The sequence below is a fragment of the Polypterus senegalus genome, chromosome 13 (genome assembly GCF_016835505.1).
Source record: "Polypterus senegalus isolate Bchr_013 chromosome 13, ASM1683550v1, whole genome shotgun sequence".
Taxonomy (NCBI): domain Eukaryota; kingdom Metazoa; phylum Chordata; class Cladistia; order Polypteriformes; family Polypteridae; genus Polypterus; species Polypterus senegalus.
Window position 1 is genome coordinate 42,733,026 of NC_053166.1, and position 23,314 is coordinate 42,756,339.

A 23,314-nucleotide genomic window follows, 5' to 3' on the forward strand; every position below is an offset into this window, starting at 1 on the left:
AATGTCCTTCCTAAGCTTCTCTTTTTATTTCAAAATGTTTCAATATACATCAATAAATAATTTTTTAAGCAATTAGATTCAACCATAACCTCATTTATTTGGAACTCAAAACATCCATGTATTCAAAGAGCGACCCTACAAAGACCAAAGGCAGAAGGTGGCATGGCTCTACCTAACTTTCAGTTTTATTACTGGGCAGAAAACATACAAGCTATAAAAACCTGGACACAAATAGATGAACATACACAGGCCTGGTCCGCAATAGAAATAAAATCCTGCAGTACTTCTTTATATGACCTGCTTTGTGCCCCAATAAATGCAAGTTATCAACAATATACTAACAGACCAATTGTGCTTAACTCACTCAGAATATTGAACCAATGTAGGAAGCATTTTAAGATGAAGAATCTTTAATCTGTGGCACCTCTGCATGAGAACCATCTTTTTCAAACCTCGCAAACATATACAATTTTTAATAAATTACTTAGAGATCTGTACATAGACAACATCTTTGCATCATTTGAACAATTACATTCCAAATTTAACTTTCCAGCAACACATTTCTTTAACTATCAAATTAGAAATTTTGTCAAACAGAACCTGCCTGATTTCCTTTATCTCGCATCTTCCTCCATTACGGAAAAAATATTGCTGAGTTTGGAGACTCAGACAGTATTTCTGCAATATATAAAATTATTTTACAGTCCCTCCCTTTCAAAGATCCAAGAGGACAATGAAAAAGATCTATCACTCAACATATCAGAAAAGGAGTGGAAGGTAGCAATGCAAAGAATTCACGCAAGCTCCATATGTGCAAAGCATACAATTATTCAATTCAAAATTATATATCAAGCACATCGGTCTCACTTAAAACTGTCCAAAATGTTCCCAGGTCAAGATCCAACCTGTGAAAGCTGCAATCAAGTCCCAGCCTCACTGATCACATGTTTTGGGCCTGCACCAACGCCATTCTGGACAAAACTTTTTAAGTGTCTTTCAGACAGCCTTGGTGTCACAATCCCTCCTCACCCATTAACAGCTGTGTTTGGTGTTCTCCCAGATGGGCTTAAAGTGGAGAAGGACAAACAAACTGTGATTGTATTCACTACACTGTTGGCACGCAGACTTATTTTGCTAAACTGGAAGAATCCTAATTCTCCTCTTTTAAGTCAGTGGGTAACTGATGTTTTGTATTATTTGAAATTGGAAAAAATTAAATGCTCAATTAGAGAATCTGTGCAGAACTTTTTCAAAACCTGCCAGGATCTAATCAATAATATTTTAGAATAAGCTCTTAAAGCACTAAGGAAATAGATTATCTTCTTTTTTTTTTATCCGCCTATTAAACTCATCAATTTATGTTTTTTGACCAGCTTTAAGTTTTACTCCATTGGCCATGCTCTCTTTCCCAGGGGTGGGGGTTGGGTTGATTTGTTTTTGATCCTATTTTTTGTAAAAATTGATCTATCTGTATGGAATGATTACAATAAAATCAATAAAATTATAATACAATATAAAAAAAAAAGGAGCCAGCCCAGTGGGTCACAACCGTAGTATCATCTGTAAGGACCGTTCCTTCAGCCGCCCTGACTGCGACTCTGAGGAACAGATTCAGAACTTCAATTCCTCTGTAAGTAGGACGTGGGTCACTAGACCACAGATGATGTGTCACTTGCTCACAGATTCTTCTAACAAACGCCTCCTTATCTGCCGTGAATGCACTCTGAGCCATCCTTCTCAGTTCTCGGTACGGACCAGAGTTTCCATCATGCACCCTCTCGATGATATCCATTGTACCCTGTGATATGAAACAGCCCCTTCTAGGAAAATTGGTAACACCAACACAACCCTTAGCAACCTTCAGGGTCTTGTCACAGAAGGTCTCCCAGATCACATTAGGATCAGGAGTAGCATCCAAGTCTGTAAGTTCCTCACACAAACTGCGTGCAAACTTGCTAGAAACAGCCTTATTTGGAGTCTGGCCAGGCCCAGCCTCATATTCCTAGTAGGCGGTTGCCTACTGGACCTAAGCTGCATCTTCAGAGTAGCAACAACAAGTCTTTGGTCAGAATTCACAAACTGGGCACTTCTGAAGACCGTGCAGTTTTGCAAGAACCTTCAGCGTCTGCCCACAAGGATGTGATCGATCTCTTTTACCATACCACCAGTATTATGTGCACAAGCCCTGGACTGAACAGCAGTCTGTTTCAAGGCACACTGGGCCACCTTGAGTTTGCACTTAACCCAGCAAGCACAACTATGCAAAATGGGAGGAAACCAATACTGGGGGAACCCATGTGGACTCGGGAATAAGAATATAAATTTCATACAGTGACTGCAGCTGGAACTTTGGAGCTGTGATGTATTAGGGCTAACTACTGGCACCAAAAATTTGCCAAAGTTATCCAAGAATGAGTATTATAGTCTAGAAGGTATATCATTTTATAGTATAAAAATTAAAAACTATGTTTATTATATCTAACAGTTGCACCCCAGGTCATATAAATTAATCATGTGCTTGGGAATCTTAATTTGAACTTTGGTAACCATGGTTTTTGTTAAAAAGTCATAACACCACTGGGGAAATGCTACTGAAACTACTCAGATCACATTATGCATTTTCAGGTATAATTAAAATGATTGGTTTGTTATTCATTCAGTCCCACAAGGCATATTGTGTTGTCTGTATGCAGTAAGTGTATTGCTAATCAGTCATGAGATTACACTGCAGATTGAAACATTTCCAAACAATGAGAGCTTAAAGTCTATTTAAAAAGTGTAGATTTTGTTCAATTCATCTATAAGTTCAGCAATACTCCTAATATAATCTAGCACCAATGAATTGCTGGGGATTGATGCTTGGCTGGAGTTCTGTTAAAAAAGTGTTGTGCAATTCTTGTGTAATTCTTTCACCCATGTTAAAGCTGCTTGCACATACAACAACTCCACGGAATAAGGAGGTCCTATACTGCCACTGAAATCATGTACTGTGCACTATAGACATTTACATTTATTTGCTTAGCAGATGCTTTAATCCAAAGCGACTTACAAAAGAGGCCAACATAATCAAGTAAACACTGGGGGACAGTCTAGAGACAAGTGATACTGTGCAGGTTACCAAATTAATCACCTCAAGTGAAGAGCACAGAACAAACTACAATCCCTAGGTCACAAAAACCTAATATCTAACATTAGTTAGACAGAACTGGGAATCAGACACCAAACAAGGGAGTCTTGAAATGCTTCTTACACACGCGGAGGAAGTTAAAATTCCAAATTGAATGTGGGTGGCTCATTCAACTACATAGGAACTTAACATGAAGAGTTTGGACAAAAACTTGATTACACACAGAGGTGGCATCACCAGACGCTGTTCATCAATCCTACATACAAGTACTAGACCACCTGTACAACAAGAGAGGAAATTGTGTGCAAGTGCTATTTATAGACTATAGTTCTGCATTTAACACAATAAACCCCTGTAAGCTCATCAACACAGTCAAGGACATGCATCTGAGCACTTCATTGGAAAGCAAGATTTTTAACTTTCTGTCAAGCACACCCCAGTTAGTTCAAATAAGTAGCCTCAATTCATCATCTCTTACTCAACAAAGGGACTCCACAGGGCTGCGTTCTGAGTCCTCTGTTGTACTCCCTCTATTTTTAAAGCATGAATTCCTGTTTCTGTGTGCAGAAGGTCACAGTGCACTTCTACAGACACACTGAACTGTTTTACAAAGTTAACAATTAACCCCTCCCATGTACTGTATTCAATTGACCAAAATAAATGTCACAGGGCTCCATGTTATCAAAGCTCATCAATTTTTCTTCTTACAGATCATCCACAAAATTTGACAAACACAAGATAAAAGGAACTGCATATGTTAAAACTACAAGGCGCAGGACCAGCACTCAACATACTTTTAGGGGTTAGAAAGTAAAGTCGTAATATGAACGGTGAGGGAATGTTTATTTTCACATTTTTGAACAACATTGCTGACCGTTTCTGCCCACCTCAAGCACTGCTCTTTAGAACTGTCTCTTGATGTCTATATGTGTAGCTCTGTTCCTGCCATATTTAGGATAAAGATCTCTCTATTACGTCTTGTCCTTATTCACTTTCTACAGCATGAAAGGTGTTGGATTAAGGTACTTAATACAATATTAAGGTAGTAAAATCATATATATCGATTGAAACAAGGCACGTCACACTTGACCCAGCTCTCGACTTACCTGGATAACTCTTTCAAACATATGGGCAAGAGGGAGGAAGGAGAGAAGCACATCATCCTGTCTGGGAAAGATGACTTTCTGAAGCCGACCATGGAAATAAAGTAAAGAAACAAAGACAGAACTGTGTGAAAAAAAAAAACAAGAGAAAGGAGTACATGCAATAATTTACAGGTAAGTCAAAGTAAAAGGGTTGGTTTGATTTCATTGACTCCACGTACTCGTTCCTCAGAATAATTTTTTCTGCCTGATCTATGCACAAACCACCACTAATGTAATTTACAGCGCTTACCTCTTATTCATTTTTCTAGGCTTCTAAATAAAAAAAATCTTTTAAACATTTCCTATTGTCTGTCAGATGCAATGAGAAATTGCATGCAGACCAAGTACAGAACTGAGCTCAAAATCTTCCTGTGTGGCTTCTCTCATCTTTTTGCAACTCACTTTATCAGCACTTCTGAGAGGCACCAAGCTCACACTTTTTGGCTCATTTTGTGTGTCTGTACCTCCAAATATGCATTCTGCATGAATGTTTATTTTTCTACAGAAATGCTTTTTTTCAGAGTGATCTAAAATGTAGTGAAAATTGTGCTTTTTAAAGTATATTGCATGTTAACTTTACACTAAAAAAAAGTTTTTTTAAATGTCAGGTTTTTTTAATGGAAAAAAATGAAGCGTCTATTTTAGACTGCGTAAACGTATCATATCATCTGTACTGTTTTCTTTGATACTCACAAGTGGTGGGAGAAAACAGCAGCTTTTGTTTTTGATGTTGAAAGCAGAAAAACAAAAATGCAAATCGCTACAACGCAACTCAATCGGCGTGTCACATTCAGCTAATGAGCTCATACTGTTAGCTGTATATTAAAATTTACCAACTTTCTACAGTTGAATATGAAATGACAGGTAATGAGATTATTTTCTAGCTACATAATTTATTTATTAGACATATTTTCAATTTACGAGGACTGCCATAGCTGCAGGAAGTAGCGGTTTCTGTTCATAATGAATCAATGAATGTTTTTGATGTTGAATGGGTATTTGTAAAGATTAGAAGTGTGGATTGCATTTATTAAAATTTAAATTCATTGCTTTTCCTACCTAGATTGTGAGCCTGAGATTGTGTGTCATGTTGTGTCATTTTCTAACTCGCTTAATCCAGACCAGGATCATGGGGGGTGTTTGGAGCCTCTCCCAGCTAGCATAGACTGTTAGGCAAGAAGAAACCCTGGACAGGGTGCCAGGCCATTGCAAGGTGAACACACAAACACCAACACACCAAACACACTACGGCCAATTTAGTGTCTTGTGTTTGCATATCTTTTTCCAGAGACTGAAAGAACTCCTTCTTGATGAAGAAATGATCCCACTCATTACAAACTACTTTGCAAAGTAAACACTAAACTATAGTCGGCGGTATGGCAGGGCAGTATTAGGTGTTTTAAAGATGATGAAGTGGGTTTGGTGGCCGAACAAAATGTCAGCAGTCAACCTCTTTCACCACTGAGTGAAGTATGAAACAGTAAAGTAATACTACTGTTGGAGACTGGTCACCACAGCATGTCCCACCTGGCCACAGTAAGGGGTCTAGCCAGTCTATGGGTGGGGTACTTGGTGGGCCTCAGTAGAAAGTGGAACACTGCAATTGCACTTTGGCCAGGAAATTGGATATTGTGGTTCCACCCTTCTTGGATTCTATGGAAATAAAATTTTAATTTGTGAAAAAAAAAAGGAAAGGAAAGACAGGTTAGCACAATGAACAAGGTTTGGGATTCAAGCCAGCAGCCCTTGTGACTTCCATTGCAGATCAAGACCTTCTAGGTCACTTTTGCTTTTCATCATATGAGTCAGAGTTTCGTCAAAACATTCCATACCTATAATATCACAAACCTCACTATGCTTTCAACTTTGGATTTAATAAAAAAAAACCATAAATACAGAAAAGTGATGCTCATTATCAATGAAGTTTAATAGATTTATTTTCATTTCTTTACATTGCAGTATTCCTTTCAAATTGATCTGATTATACCTTTTTGTATGTAGTCAATTTTAGACACTCATTTTATGAAACCAGTATTTTAAACCTTTTTACAGAATAAGGCAAATCTGAGATAGTCTATGAAAAGATTAATTTATGATTCATGGTGTAGCTGAAACTGCTAAATGGTTACCCCCGAGGAAAGACGAGACATGACTAAAACACGCAGCAACATGCGTATTGTTAATGAATAAAAGAATGACAGTACTCTCTACCTACCTCTGTCACTTTAAGGAAGCCAGAAAAATCTGCCACAACATTCCCATGAGTAAGCATAACACCCTTGGGGTTTCCTGGAAAAACAGACAATACACACATTAGTGTTTTCCACATAGTTACTGGGAACTCATATAATATAACACTGCTTTTAAGAATTAATAATAACTGGTTCTACCAGAGACATGCAGACATTTTACTATTTCTTGGGAATTCAGATCATTTTGTTATTTCACTACTATATTCTGGATCTGATATGTTTATTTTGTCCAATTTAACTATATACATATTGAACATTATACAAATAATGACACGATTTGTCAAAAAAAAACAACACTGAAATAAACCAAGGATTACTCACAGAGTGACAACAGTCTGCACAAAAAAGAAAGCTAATCTTGCTTTCCCACAAATACCAGGATTCAGTACAGGAGCCAGAATGAGGCCGATGACCTGTTTCAAGGTTTCTATCCATCACAAGCAAAACTTATATACAGTATAATACGAACTATTCACTGCACACATCACTAATAACTGCATAATTATCTACATGGAAAAATATGGAGGATACTAGATAGATAGATAGATAGATAGATAGATAGATAGATAGATAGATAGATAGATAGATAGATAGATACTTTATTAATCCCCAAGGGGAATTCACATACTCCAGCAGCAGCATACTGATAAAAAACAATAATTAAAGAGCAATAAAAAAAAAAGCAGTGCAAGTTAAAAAATGCACGGTGGAGAGTGTAAGACAGGTAAAACAGTCTATAATCTTGTATAGTGTTAACGTTTACCCCCCCCAGGTGGAATTGTATATAGTATAGCTAAACGTTTGTGGACACCTGACCATCACACCCATGTTAGTGTTGTTGGACATCCCATTCCAAAACCACTGATGTGGAGCTGAACACTGCTTTGAGTCTAGAAGAGCCTCCCTCTAGTCTCCTGTGAAGGCTTACCACAAGATCTTAGAGTGTGTTTGTGGGGATGTGTGATCATTCAGCCAAAGGAGTGTTTGTGAGTTCAGGTACTGATGTTAGAGGATTGGCATTCCAATTCATTCCAAAGGTGTTCAATAGGGTTTAGGTCAGGGCTCTGTGCAGGCCACTCAAATTCCTTCATGTCTTTATGGAAGTGACTTTGCGCCCAGGGACACAGTCATGCTAGAAAAGAAAAGGGCCTTTCCCCAGACTGTTGCAACAAAGTTGGAAGTGCACAGTTGTCTAAAATGTCTTTGTATGCTGCAGCATTAACAGTACCCTTTACTGGAACCACGAGCCTGAGATCAAACCCTGAAAAACAGCCCAGACCATTAGCCCTGGTCCACCACAATTTATACAGACACAAAGCAGTCTAGAAGGTAGGATTCTCCTGGCATTCACCAAACCCAGACTCATCCATCAACCTGCCAATTAGAGAAACATGATTCATCATTCCAGAGAACCTGTTTCTACTGCTCCAGTGTCCAATGGCAGTCTGTTTTACACCTCTCCACCCTGATGCTTGGTATTTCACAAAGTGGTCTTATGCTTGTGTGCAGCTGCATTAACATGAAAATCCATTTCAGGATGCTTCTGGTGCACAGTCCTTGTGCTGATGTGGCTTCTAGAGGCAGTTAGGATCCCTTTTGTGAGTAATGCAATAAAGGAGAGGTGATTTTTATGTGCTTCAGTGCTCAGCAGCACCACTCTGAGAGTTTGTGTGATCTAACATTTCATAGCTGAGTTTTTTTTTGTTTTTTTTTTTTGCTCAGAGACATTCCAGTTCGCAATAATAGCTCTTACAGTTGAAAAGGGCAGATCACATATGGCAGAAATTTCACATACTGACTTTGACTTTTAAAGGTGACATTCTATAACAGTGCCACGTTTAATGTCACTGAGCTCTTTAGTATGACCCAATAGAGATTCCATGGCTATGTGCATGATTTTATGCACTTGTTACAACTAAAAGTGGATGAAGAGTGATATTTTTTTCCTCTTAACTATTTTATACTATCCTGAATGCATGTTTCTTCAAGCTTTTTTTTTTTAATATTTCCCAATACGCTATATTTTGTTATTAACTAAAGATACAGTATATGTGGCACTTTGCATCTTGTTGGTGAACTTGTGACTCCACTTTGCACTGAAAAGTGAGTCTTGAACAAAATAAACCAATCCAATCAAATAAAGTAAGTATTTAAAAATCACGCTCACGATAGTAGTGTTTCAAAATTGGCAGCATAACCTCTAAGGTTTGGCTAGAACTTCAGCCCTAGTCGTTCCATTTGCTAACAATTCACTTCTGGCCTCTTCTCCTGGTGCCTAACTCTCTGTACGGCATTGAATCAGGTGGCAGTCACGTGACGGAAGGGACTAAGGAAGTACAAAAGGAAACTGATGCAAGATTCTTACTGAGAAATTAGATGTAAAGTCAATAAAAAAGCCAACATTACACTCCCTTTTTCATTTCACTTACCCCACATTTCATGTGACTACCACCTCAAGAACAATTCTGCTGAGAATTCAGCCCTACAAAGTTTACCAATCCTAGGCTCCTAATGTCTCCAAAATAACATCAAGTGCAATTTTGAATGTCCTTAAAGCACTACTATCTCTACCACACTATTTGGAAACTTATTCCATGTGTTTCAGTACCTCTGTGTGAAAAGAAATTCTAACATGTGTGCAAAATTTACCCTATTCTTATTGAAAAATGGGAATTCGCTGTATTAGTCACTTCCATAGTTTTAAACACCAGTCATGCTTCTTCTTAATCTGTATTTACTTAGACTGAAAAGGTTCAGCTTCTTCAATATTTTCCCATAACTTATACTGTACTTACAGTCCCAGAATCAGCCTAGTTGTTCTTCTTTGTCAGGACACCAAAACTGAGTGCAGTACTTCAGGAGAGGGCTTGCCATCATGTTACCAAGCTTAAGCATAACCTCCATTGTCTTGTGCTCTACACATTGTGCTACATACTCCTAGGTTCTTCTCATAAGGAGTACTTTCAAGTTTAAGACATCCCACTCTAACTAGATCTAACATTTTTACTTCCTACAGGTAATATTTTACATTTACTTACATTGAATTTCTTCAGCCATAAATCTGCCTAAGCTTGTTTTCTATCCAGGTGCCTTTACCAATTTAGTTTGACGCTACATTATCTGCTATCCCACCAAGTTTAGCATCAACTGCAAATTCACCCAATTTATTATTTACATCTCTATCCAGATAATTTACATTTATGTATGTATGTAATTTCCCCTTGGGATTAATAAAGTGTCTATCTATCTATGTATTTATTCATTTACTCATAAAGCCAGGTTTCTAAACATTTGGACAGTGACAATTTTCATAACTTTGGCTCTATACACCGCCAGAATAAATTTGACATAAAGCGATCATTGTGCTATTGAAGTGTAGACTTTCAGCTTAATTTAAGGGGTTTACAAAAAATATTATAAGAGCTGTTTAGGAATGACAGCCATTTTTTTACAAGATCCCTCTATTTTTAGGGGATCAAGAGTATTTGAACAAGCCAACATAATCATAAATAAAATGATCATTTTCAATATTTGGTTGAAAATCCTTCACAGTCAATGGCTGCCTCTAGAACCCATGGCCATCTACAAGTGCTGGGTTTCACTCTAGTGATACTTTGCCAGGTCTTTACTGCAGCTGTCTTCAGTTGCTTCTTGTTGGTTGGACTTTCTGCCATCAGTTTTGACTTCAGCAAGTGAAATACATATCCAATTGGATAGAGGTCAGTTGATTGACTTGGCCTTTGAATAATTTTTCTACTACTTTGCCTAGAAAAGCACTTAGTTTGCCTTTGCAGTATGTTTTGGCTCATTGTCCATCTGTACTGTGAAGCGTTGTTCTATCAATTTTGCAGCATTTAGCGGAATCTCAGAAGATAGTATAGCCCTGTACACTTCTGAATTCATACAACTACTTCTACCAACAGTCATATCATCAATAAACACCAATGACCAACTTCCATTGGCAGTCAGGAATGCCCATGCCATAACACTGTCTCCTTCATGTTTCACAGATGATGTGGTATTCATCGGATCATGAGACATTTCTTCTCTTCTCCATACTCTTCTCTTTCCAGCATTCTGGTATATATTGATTTTAGTTTTCTTTGTCCAAAGAAAATTGTTCTAGATCTGGCCAGGCTTTTAAAAAATGTTTTCTGTTCTTCATATGCTTGAAGTTTACCAGTGTTTTGCACCTTCAGATAAGCCCTCTATATTTACTTTCATAAAGTCTTCTCTTGATTGTAGACTTTGACAATGATAGATCTACCTCCTGGAGAGTGTTCTTGGTTTGACTAAATGTTGTGAAGGTTTTTCTTCACTATGGAAAGAATTCTGCAGTCATCCAGCACAGTTGTCTTCCATGAATGTCCAGGCCTTCTGGAGCTGCTGAGCTCATCAGTGTGTTCCTTCTTTTTGAGAATGTACCAAATGGTTTATTTGACCACTCTTCATGTTTCTGCTGTCTCTCTGATGGGTTTGATTTTCAGCCTAATGATGGACTGTTTTTATTTGCATGGACAGCTCTTTGGACCTCATATTGAGAGTTCACAGTTACAACTTCCAAATGCAAATTCCACACTTGAAATGAGTTACTGATATTTTACCAGCTTAATAGTAAATGAAATAATGAGGGAACTACTTGCACCTGGCTATGGAAAAGCTTGTCAGTCAAATGTCCAAATACTTTTGAGCCTCTGAAAATAAGGGGACCATGTATAAAAATGTCTGTCATTTCAACATGGTTCATACAATATTTTTGTTAAACTCCTTAAATTAAAGCTAAAAGTCTACAGTTCAATCACATCTTCATTGCTTTATTTCAAATCCATTTTGATGGAGCCAAAACTATGAAAATTGTGTCAATGTCCAAAAACTTATGGAACTGTATTCAGTTACTCTTCCTTCAGGGATATTTTTGTATATTTTTATTCTGTATTAGTGTACCAGGTCTGATCCCTGAGGGACAACATCTTTAACATCACCTAATTCTAAAAAGTTCCTCTCATCATAACACTTTACTCTCCATGTTTGGGCCAGTTTTGTACCCATCTAGAAATCATGCCTGGAATTCACACCTCTTTTAATTTTATCACTAACCTTTCATGTGGTACCTTATCAAAAACGCTTTAAAAAGCAACATCAATATCATCTTATGACCCTGTCTGATCATGTCCTTTGGTTGTTTCCTCATAGAAATTTGAGTGTATTAGTAAACCACAGATTTCTCTTGTCTGTACCAATATTCTCTGTCAACAAATGCCAATTGAATAGGCCCAAAATAAAATGCAGGTGAAGATTGTTGCAATGGGCAGAGCCCAAGCCAAACCTTAACATAATAAATCAGTGACTGAAACAATGCTCTGCCATCGCTGAAATTGCTCCAAGGCTGTCAAGGATTCAGCATTTAGAGAACAAATGACATAAGCTGTGAAATATAACTAATAATAGTGTATAAGCTTCTAGAAAATGATCGATAATTGTGACACTTACCTGTCGTTCCACTGGTAAAGCACACAATCGATAAGTCATCTGGTCGAGGAGGCTACAGTAAGAGAAACAATCACTTATTAAGATTTTTTTCTTAAATATGAAATTGAATTGAACTGTATTTTTCCTGACAATTACCAGTCCCTTTAAGTTTGAGACCGTGAATTTTATTAGGTAGAGTAGCCTGTTAATGTGGCCTGTCATCAAAAATTAAATTATCAATTATCAACTGTCGTCAGAATCCTAAACCAGGTCTGCTTAGTGTTGTTTACCCAATTAGATGGATTGGTAATGAATCTTAATAAGTTAAAATCAGACATGACATACCACAGGCATTCGGCGGTGTATTCTTCCCAAAGCCTGGAGGATGAAAGAAAAGAAAGAACTTAAGCTCATAATTTTGCTGGTCAAACAGAAGTAATAAGCACAGGAGTTCTCGTAAGAGGGAACATTGGAGTCAGAGGGGAATCATTGGGTCAGGATTCAATTAAAGTAACCATAAGAATCATACATTGGACGTTACACTAGTTTTACTTTTACTTTTCAGTTGTGGACAGAGATTTTACAGCATGAACAGGACTCAGGTCCTAATGGCACTAACGTTTTCTTTTTTAATAACCTCCTAGATTATAGTCCCAGCAGAAGCGATTTAATGTAATGTTAGCTTTACTGTTTTCCAAAGTGGCTGAGAAGATCAGGAACAGATTTCAAACTTGAGAAGCCACTTGCGTATATTTTGGGACATTTGCTGTATTTTTAACTTTTAGACCCTGTTCCAAGTTAAAATTCTGTGCAGGGTGAAGCCTGACTATGGAGTTTGGGGTCAGGCTGCCTGAAATGAGGCATACTGTATCTATCTGAATGTTCAATTATGTAATTAATGGACTGACTTTTGATAATGTAGTAATATGTCTGGAAAACAATCTTTTAAACTTGTTGAACATACCACATACCCCTGCTGCAAACTATATTATAGTTACATTTTCTCAACAAGACTGATCCACTCCTGCATTGCATTGGACTCTGCCATTATAGACTTCATCAAACACAAGCCTGAGTTAAGAATGTTGGAAAGTGGATAAAAGGGTTTTCTTTATTCCTAATGAATGTTATATTTTGATTACAAAACAGGCTTTTTGAATAATAATTGACACATTGCATAAATATGGCAATGTGGGCATTTTAGAATGAATATTGACATTGTTCTTGATGAAAAGTATAATTTTAGAATCATTGTTTGTCTAATCACTGCATTATTTAATATATTTCCAAAACTATCAAGTGTTCACTATAAATAAAAAATAACAACAGCTGGATCGTAAATCCTTTAACTTCATATTTTAATCTTAAGAGGCTTTAATACTACAGTAGTATATTTTCCTGCATATATTTTAGCTCCGAAAGAGCGGCACAGTGGATACCCCAGCTCTAAGTCTGTAAAGAGATTATATTTTGCATAATGTAAAAACTGGATTCAGAAATCATCATTACTGGTCTAATGGCTATTTATCCAGGTTTAGCTAGATTAGCTGGTTACCCCTCAAATCCATTCCCCCTCTTCTCTATGGTACTTGACACTCTTTTCATAAAATTCAATACTACCATTAACTACATCATCTTTAGCTTCCTTCTGGGCCTCATCCTCTTCCCCTTCATCCTGGTGCATCTCTTCACCCAACTATTCTCTACTTTTTCGCTCCTTGGTCAGAATCTCCTCAGAATAACACCTACTGTATTACCTCCATACCAAATCCTCCTCTTAATTTCCCACCTATCTTCATCTCCCTTCACATCCACCTGGTTATTCTCATCTACATTCTTGACACCTTTGCCTTGCATTCCACTTTCAACAGCCACATTTCATTCCATATAGCACACAACCACTCACAGACAGCCATTGTGCTGGATTCCACAGCACAATAATTATGAAAAATTACTCAAAATATTCACTAGAAGGGAGAACCATCAAGCTCTGGCTAGCAATGAAAGAGAAAATGACAGATAATTATAAGTAAAAGATTTATTGCTCTGAAAACAGTGGTGCTCTGAAGAGCACCAAAAGCACAGCAAGTTCTGCCTGAAATGGGAGACATTCCAAGGCAAACAATATAGGATGTCCAGAATACAAAGTCAAAAACAGAACATAAGTTTGGAAATCTAACAAGTTCACAAAAGCACGGAATAATTGCAATCAAAACTCAACAACAATTCATTCAATGAACCACATGGGACTGTGGGCTCTCCTAAGCCTTAATAAGGCTGAAGGAAGTCCCCTGATGGTGATGGGCAGGTGGCCCGCTTCTTGCGGGACCAACCACAAAACACATGGCACATAGTAAAAGATTCATAGACACACAGAAACTAAATGATAATATTAATTTAAACAAAGGAATCACAAAATGAACAAAAGAGACATAAAAGAGACATATGAATCCAAAGACGTTTTCATGTATGTGTGTGTTTCACATTCAAGCAGTCATGTTGGATATAATAAATAATTTTTTTGAGTAACAGCCTCTGTAGGTTTCTTAGTTGCAAAAATTAATGCTAAATGGCAATTTAGGTCTGTGTGCTAAATGACGTCACTGAAGCGCGATTGTCAAAAATGAAAATTCACATTCAAGCGGTTATACTTGATATAATAAACACATACATTTGCTTTGTGACTACAAGACCTAACATTTCTTGTTTTGTCGTACATTTACACAGATCGTTGTAAACATAGAGCAGACATGAAATGTATGTATTTCAAATAACAATATTTCATTACTTATATAACTCCTTACAAGTCTTTGCTATATAAAATCTTTGAAGCAGACTTGAGCTGTTATTCAGAGGATTCGAGCTGGTTGTAATAAACAGAGACTTGACCTGGTGGTGATGAGCAGATAGTGTAAGGGACAGAAGGGGCAAACGGCTGGCTGAATGGGGAATTGGCGAGTGCCGGCTGAGCGCCGCTAATCGACACACTTGCAAAACAAAGGCGGTTATCAGTGGGCAATTGTTGAACTGATAAGGAAATACAATTTTCCTCACGTGTGTTTGGGGATAGTAGGTTTTTCACAGAGAAAGAAAATTTTTGCAAGCTTTTGGGAATTCTAGTGTTAACTCTCTGAGCCTTTCAGAGTAGGACTTTCCTTTAAGTCACTTGTGCACTTGGTTGCTCTCTTTGTAGAGTTTCAAGGGCTGCTATGTCTTTCTTGTACAGTGGTGACCAGAAATGCCCACAATACTCAAGATAACACCTTCATGTTCAATCATCGCTTTTCTGTTTTTTTGTATTTACCCCAAGATCTTTACATTCCAAACTAGCTTTACAGTATCTATTCTTTTAGCTTTGTTTCACTTTTTGTCATCAGTACAAGTTTGTCAATGTACATCCTTTAAACCAGAGTTACTATAAGGCTGTCAATTCTTTTATGTAACATTGAACTAAACGAGGTTGGTATCAGACAGGACATCTGGTCTTAATTTCTGCGCCATTGCCCTATTGATGATGAAATAAAAAAAAAGGCAAATTCATGAAAAAGATGAATAAAATACAGAGTGCATAAGGGCTGAATGGTAAACCCATGTTTTAACTGTTAGTCCACACACCTAATGTAATGGCAGAAGAACAACATATACTTTGACAAATATTCTGCACAGCGTTTACTCAACCTTATTAGGCTGAGACGTACATTTTCTATTTGTTTTCCTCCATGTAAGAAAATACTTCACAAACTTTCTCATGAACTAGCTTCTACTTGTCTTCAGATGTTGTTGAAAAGCTGAATACAGAATACAGCTATCCACCCTGTTAACTTCTTTCATAATTTTAAACACTTCTAACCTGTCACCTCTTAATTTCTTTTTGCTTAAACTCAAAAAGTTGAACTCTTTTAAACTTTCCTCATAGCTCATTCCCTGCAGTTCTGGAATCAGTCCAGTGGATCTTCACTGGAATTTCTCAAGGATGACTGTGTCTTTTTCCAAAACAGAGGCCAAAACTGCACACAATACTCCAGTTGTTAACTTTTGAAGCATTTTATACATCAAAGCATGACTTCGTCACACACCATAGTTTGTTAAAATAACAAAAAACAAAGTTTATACTACCTCAATGTCTCTAAGGGCTTGGACTTGCACCCCACATTTGTTGCCTCTCTCCACCAGTGACACATCAAATGGATCCATTAAAATGATTGTTTTAAGCCCCGGTGTCTCTTGTTTCTCCACATTCTGTAAGAGAGCCATTGCCTTTTCTGGTCTGTCACATATAACTGTGGAAATCTCAGCTAAGAAAAGAAGCAGAGAAAGTAATGAAGATACGAGCTCAGCTCACAGTAATAACTTTACAAAAGTGTTTTTTTAAGTATGTTTTATACATCAGCAACTCCTACCATGATCATCAGTGTGGTCTGTCCATAACTGAAGACCAATTAAGGAGACAACTGAGGAAGCTACACACAGAAGAAACCGCAGGACCAGATGGAGTCAGTCCTCGAGGTCTTAAGGTCTGTGCTGGCCTACTTTGTGGTGTCCTCTGTCACCTGATCAGTCTGTCCCTAAGGCTTCAGAAAGTGTCACTGCTGTGGAAAATATCCTGCATTGTTCCTGTTCTAAATTAGTCAGGTGCTTCTTCACATAATGACTACAGACCAGTGGCACTTACATCTCACACCATGAAGGTGGTTGATTGACTAGACCTACTGCAGGCTTATTCTCATCTGGATGAAGCTGGCAGCAATTTGAGTACTATGTTTTTTTTTTATTTCTCCAGTGCCTACAGTACCATCCAGCCATCTCTGTTAAGGGCTAATCTCCAAGATATGTAAATGGATGAGCCTATGGTGACCTGGATAATGGACTATCTGTCAGGCAGACCACAGTTTGTGAGACTCAAGGACTGTGTTCCTGATACAGATGTGAGCAACACAGGAGCACCACACAGAACAGTCCTGTCTCCTTTTCTCTTCACTCTGTACACCTTAGACTTTAAACATAGCAGCAGGTCATGTCATTTGCAGAAATTTTCACAAGATTCTGCACTTATGGGGTGTATTGATAAGGGGGATGAGACAGAATATAGGAATTGGGTGGAAAAATGTGTTTCTTATGGAAAGAGAATTGTTTGCATTTTAACATCAGCAAAATCAAGGAACTGGTTATTGACTTTCATCACACCAAAGAACCTGTATGTCCAGTCACTATTCAAGAAGTGGATGTAAGGGTGGTCCACTCCTACAAGTACTTGGGGGTCCACATCAATGACAAGTTGCACTGGTCTTGTAACATGGAGGAAATACATATGAAAAGTGAAAGCAGGCTCATCTTACTTCAGAGACTGCATTCCTTTGATCTGCATAGTGACATCGTTCATGCTTTCTATAACTCTGTAATGGCCAGTGAGATTTTCTTTGCTAAGCAGTGATGGGAAGTGGCATCGCTTCAACAAGCTAATTAAATGGTCAAGCTCAGCAGTGAGATGTACCCTGAACTCCCTCAAGTTTGTAGCGGAGAGAATTAACAAAACAGAGAGTGGCATTATAAACAATGCTGCACGGCCTTTCTCTGACACACTAACACTGAGGACTCATTCGGAAAGGACAGGGGAGACAGCATGCACAGGACATTATCTCCCTAAGAACATTAGATGTCAGCCCCCCTGGGTTGTAGAACAACCACGAAGTCCAACAGGGAATCATGGGACATGGAGTTTGTCGGCTCAGCTCTGTTGGGTTTCATGGGTGCTGCCAGGGATGCTTCAGGGACTGGGAAGCCCTATTTCATGGGGCTTCCTCCTCATACGGAAGTGCTTTCAGACCACATGTACAAAACATTGGAAGTACTTCCGGGTGGCAGAGAAAAGGAGTTTTCTGCATCAGTTCCAGGAGCCAGAGTTGGGAGGAGGTGGACAAAGCTTGTGAGGAGGAGCGGAGAAGGCTGAGAGAGAAACAGAAGGAAGACAAAATATTGAAGAAAGCTGTATATTGAGTGTCTGTGTGCTTTGTATTGTGGCTGTGGTGGGAAACACTTGCCCAAGAAGACTTTCCCACAATAAAAACTTTCTACTTTGCTATATGTGTACGAGCCTGTTTGTGTTGGGTGTTTGGTGAGCTGAAGCACTCCCTGTTGAGTGGGTCCACCCAGTGATGGTCAGCCGCCCTGTCCAGAGATTTTTCCTGCCTTGTGCCCAGTGCCTGCTGGGATAGGCTCCATCTTCCCCGTAACCCTGCTCAGGAAAAGCAGCTTTGGAAAATTGAACGATGGAAGACATGAAACCTTTTTTCCATTACTGTATAAATCACCTTTAATGTATGACGGTCACATGATTATTTCATAAAGCCATATCCTTTATCTAATAAAAATAAAAAACATGTGATCTGCTATAAATCTATTATTTAAACTAAGTTACAAATGACATTTGTCCATCATTTACAATTTTAAAACATATTAATACTGTGTTTTCAGGCCTTTAATGAATGAGATGAGTTCTATGACATCTGAACTTCATTAAATTCTCACAATTTTCGAGATGGAATCCAGTGAACTGTGTGGAGGGTCTCTTACCTGTGTTAATAATGTGGCGAGTGGCTCCTGGTCCCAGAGTGTCATAAAGTGGGACAACCACCATGGAATAGGTATAGCAAGCTAACTCTGCAATTATCCACTGCAAAAAAAAAAAAAAAAAAAAAGTAAGATGGTGGTTATTACTATTAACTAGTAATGAGGAAAACATCATTCTTTTTTGATATAGAATTTTGTAAAATTGCCTGTGAAATTTGCTTTGTGTGAGATTTCATATTTGTGAAACGTGAAACTCACTGCAATGAGGTTTTGGGTGGAAAACAAGGAATATTGCTTCTTAAGGGTTATTCTATAGCCACCCTTCAATGCCCCCTCAATTTTCCACAGCTCTATGTGCTCTCATCTGCCTTTTGCTCTTCCAACCTGTACATTCACGTGACCAGTCTTGCCTTGCATTGCTCATCTGGGGTTAGAGTTCACACCATTTGTACTCAAATTCCACAAATCTGTAAACCACATAATCCAGGCCAAGAGATTTAGCAGTAGAGAAGCACTTCCAAAGTGCTTGCAGGTATCTGCTTTTTAGCTAGGCCTCTATTTTCCATGCTCTGCACCAGAATAAATCTATCTATCTATCTATCTATCTATCTAAATATTGCCAGGGAGAAAAACACGGAGCTCAAGTGTCATATCTCCATAATATAATAACCACTTTCTGAGTATTTTGCTCCATAAACTCAGCATTCAGTGTTTATAGGTGGATATCGAAGCACTTGCATTCTGATGAGTGTTATGCATGAATTCAATCCAAGATTTTCTATTTTGCTTTCAAATCCTATCATTCTCAAACCTGCTTAGTCAGAGACACTTTTTTCGGGTGGGGCTGGAGCTTGTCCCAACAGCAGTAGGTGTAATACAGAAACTGCTCTAGGCAGGGAAACAGTCTGTTGGCTTAGTGTTCGCTATATTGTAAATGTGATCGCTTTTACTCCTTGGTACCACCACCACCACCACCAATCTCTCATTTGGGACTGATGCTTGGTCCTCAAATGTTTTCCTTAGCATAAGCATTCAAGTGATCCAACTGGATAACAAAAGCAATCTTCTCTAACTCAGACGACTACCTCTGTTGTTAAATGTACAGTAGATTTCATCCTTTATGTAGGTTCTAAGATGCATTTGGAGATCCCAGAGGGCAGAGGGCTCAATATCAGAGGCACCAGAGCGGAGTTCCAGTCAGATCTGGCACAAGTTAAGCACTTTCAGTGAAACTATGAGTTTTGCTTCTCAAAAAAAAAATAAAAAAAAAAGGTGAAACAAATGTATTATGCCACAAGTGAAATTCATACTTTTTGCACTGGCATATTCATCTCATCGGCAACCTTCTGTTGGTTTAATGTTATTGAACAATTTAGCCTTTACTAGGCTATATGATACATGCACCATATTTGTATTAAGCTCTCTTTTCCTTCTGACTTGTTCCCAACCATTGTGAGTTGTCCTCTAGAAAGCTGCCTCTTCTAGGACTTTGCAGGCTTGATGAAGTATCCTGTGATCATTTTATGATTTCACCCACAATGCAGTCATCAATTTATAGAAGTTTCAGCAAATGAGCACCTTTATTACTGCAGTAAGATAAAGAATGGAGAAACTTATCAATGACTGTATTTGTCTTCTGTTAGTGACAGCAAATGGTTAACTTCTACTGAAAGTGAAGTTCCTCTGAAAAGATTAGATACTGTATTTTATTTATAACCCCAATTCCAAAAATGTTGGGACTCTATGTAAAATGCAAATAAAATAATAATAATTTGCCCGATCTCATAAACCAATATTTTATTCACAATAGAACACAGAAAACATATCAAATGTTGAAAGTGAGACCTTTTATTAAAAATATTAGCTTATTTTGAATTTGATGGCAGTAACACGTCTAAAAAAGTTGGGACAGGGCATAAAAAGGCTGGAAAAGTAAGTGGTAATAAAAAAGAAACAACTGGAGGAACATTTTGCAGTTAATTAGGTTAACTGGCAATAACATGTAACAGTAACATGACTGGGTATAAAAAGAGCATCTTAGAGAGGCAGAGTCTCTCAGAAGTAAAGATAAGCAGAGGTTCACCAATCTGCAAAAAAACTGTATCTACAAACTGTGGAACAATTTTAGAATAATGCACCTCAATTTAAAATTGCAAAGACTTTGAATATTTCATCATCTACATCATATCATCAAAAGATTCAGAGAATCTGGAGAAATCTGTGTGTGCAAGGGACAAGGCCAAAAATCAGCATTGGATGGCTGTGATCTTCGGGCCCTCTGGCAGCACTGCATTAAAAACAGGTCTGATTCTGTCATGGAAATCATTGCATGGGCTCAGGAGCACTTCCAGAAATCATTGTGTGTGAACACAGTTGGCCGTGCCATTTACAAATGCAGGTTAGAGCTCTATCATGATCCAGAAAAGCCACCATCTTCTCTAGGCCAAGCTCATTTAAAATTAACTTAGGCAAAGTGGAAAACTATTCTGTGGTCAGACAAATCAAAATTTGAAGTTCTCTTTGAAAAACAAGGACACCACATCTTCCGGACTAAGAGGAGAGGGACCATTCAGCTTGTTATCACCACTCAGTTCAAAAGCCTGCATCTCTGATGACATGTGGGTACATTAGTGCCCATGGAATTGGCACCTTGCACATCTGGAAAGGCATCATCAATGCTGTAAGGTATATTCAGGTTTTAGAGCAACATATGCTCCCACCCAGACAACATCTTTTTCAGGGAAGGCCTTGCGTATTTCAACAAGACAATGCTAAACTGTATACTGCATCTATTACAACAGAATGGCTTCATATTAGACAAGTCCCTGTGCTGAGATGGCCAGCCTGCAGTCCAGACATTTAAGTCATTGAAAACATTTGGCCCATCATGAAATGAAAAATACGACAAAGACGACCCAGGACTGTTGAGCAGCTAGAATCTTATATCAGTCAAGAATGGGAAAACACTCCTATCCCAAAAGTCCAGCAACTGGTCTTCTCCGTTTCAGACAGTTGTTAAAAGAAAAGGGGATTTTCTCAGTTTAAACATCCATCCATCCATCCATCCATCCATTATCCAACCCGCTGAATCCAAACACAGGGTCACGGGGGTCTGCTGGAGCCAAACCCAGCCAACACAGGGCACAAGGCAGGAACCAATCCTGGGCAGGGTGCCAACCCACTGCAGGGCACACACAAACACACCAAGCACACACTAGGGCCAATTTAGAATCGCTAATCCACCTAACCGGCATGTCTTTGGACTGTGGGAGGCAACCGGAGCGCCCGGAGGAAACCCATGCAGACACAGGGAGAACATGCAAACTCCACGCAGGGAGGAACCGGGAAGTGAACTCAGGTCTCCTAACTGCGAGGTAGCAGCGCTACCACTGTGCCACCGTGCCGCCCCAGTTTAAACATTTGATATGTTTTTTATGTTCTATTGTGAATAAAATATGGGTTTACGAGATTTACAAATCATTGCATTCTTTTTTTTTATTTACATTTTACAAAGCATCCAATTTTTTTGGAATTGGGGTTGTACTTAAGTGTAATTTTTACTCTGTTAAAATTCCAAAAGTTTAGAAGGAATTAGTAAAAATCATTCATTGCCATCACACAGCTACTGAATCGGTAATATTTGTCAAAAAGTTTCAGAACAACTGTTGGGTGAACACCACCTGCATTTCTATTATAAATAAATTAAAGCATCATCACAATATTCTTAAGCAGCTGCTGTACCTTACCTCAGGCCTGTTTTGAGCAAAGACCCCAATGAACTGGTTCGGACATGGCTTGGATCCCTGGAAGATCAACCCTGATCCTAGACACTCTGCCTTATCTATGACCTGATAACACAGAATACAAAACATAAGTAGAGCTTTAAAAGAATGTTTTGTCATACTGGAATATTTACAGCACCTTTCACACTCTTTACAAATCAATATACAAAATTGAAAATCCTGTGAAATCAAACTGTATGAAACACAACAGATCAGATTGTGACTAAGAAAGGAGAATCATTGAAGCCATCAGAACAAAGCCATCTATTATTTTTCCAATAAGGATGGTTTACTCATTGAGCATGATTCAAATTCTAAACTGCCCATCCCTTTCTTCATAACTTATTATTTGTTGCTATGAGCTGCATCTTAAGAGCCAATAGAAACACTTATCAATATATTTCATTTCAAGGCAAGCAAAAATTGTATAAAAAAAAATATAACATACTATCTGCTGCAAAATGAACATGGCTAAAATGTACAATTTATGCTCAACAAACTAAAGGTTGCTCAAAAGGTCAGAAAGGTCTAGTGTGCATTAACCTACGTGTTGTATGATAATGATGCTCAAGTTCAGTCCTGAAGGACCACAGTCGCTGAAGGGTTTTGTTACAACCCATTTGCCTATTTAGAAGACAATCCTTGCTGATGACAGAACTTATTTAATTTTTCTGGCTTCTTAGCATTTTTATTCTGTCACGTCAACTCATTTTTATAGTGTAGATTTTTTATTTCAGAGAATATCACATAAATGTTTTGTAAACCCACAGCAGATTAGTGATTCTCCATCTTTCTAATATTTTCCCAGATATTTCATGAAAACAGATATGTCATAATGAACATGTTATGGACACCCTATAAAGTAAGAGCATGCCATGCCAGAGGGTTTATAAAAGGAAGGACTGGGAGATGAAGGGACCATGTGGGCCATGCAAAAAAAAAAACAGAACACTCATGACAATTAACAAAAGT

The 23,314-nt window shown here is 38.1% G+C and overlaps 1 protein-coding gene across 1 annotated transcript in view; it reads right to left on the bottom strand.

The window, feature by feature from the left end:
- acsl6 (acyl-CoA synthetase long chain family member 6) overlaps positions 1 to 23,314 on the bottom strand; it is an 81,128-nt gene that overhangs the window by 48,299 nt on the left and 9,515 nt on the right. The window contains exons 3-9 of the mRNA XM_039775359.1: positions 22,307 to 22,408; positions 18,564 to 18,663; positions 16,110 to 16,288; positions 12,339 to 12,371; positions 12,015 to 12,066; positions 6,488 to 6,561; positions 4,234 to 4,311 (exon numbers count right to left, since the gene is read on the bottom strand). Coding sequence (XP_039631293.1) covers positions 4,234 to 4,311; positions 6,488 to 6,561; positions 12,015 to 12,066; positions 12,339 to 12,371; positions 16,110 to 16,288; positions 18,564 to 18,663; positions 22,307 to 22,408 — 618 coding nt within the window. The remainder of the gene's footprint in view (positions 1 to 4,233; positions 4,312 to 6,487; positions 6,562 to 12,014; positions 12,067 to 12,338; positions 12,372 to 16,109; positions 16,289 to 18,563; positions 18,664 to 22,306; positions 22,409 to 23,314) is intronic.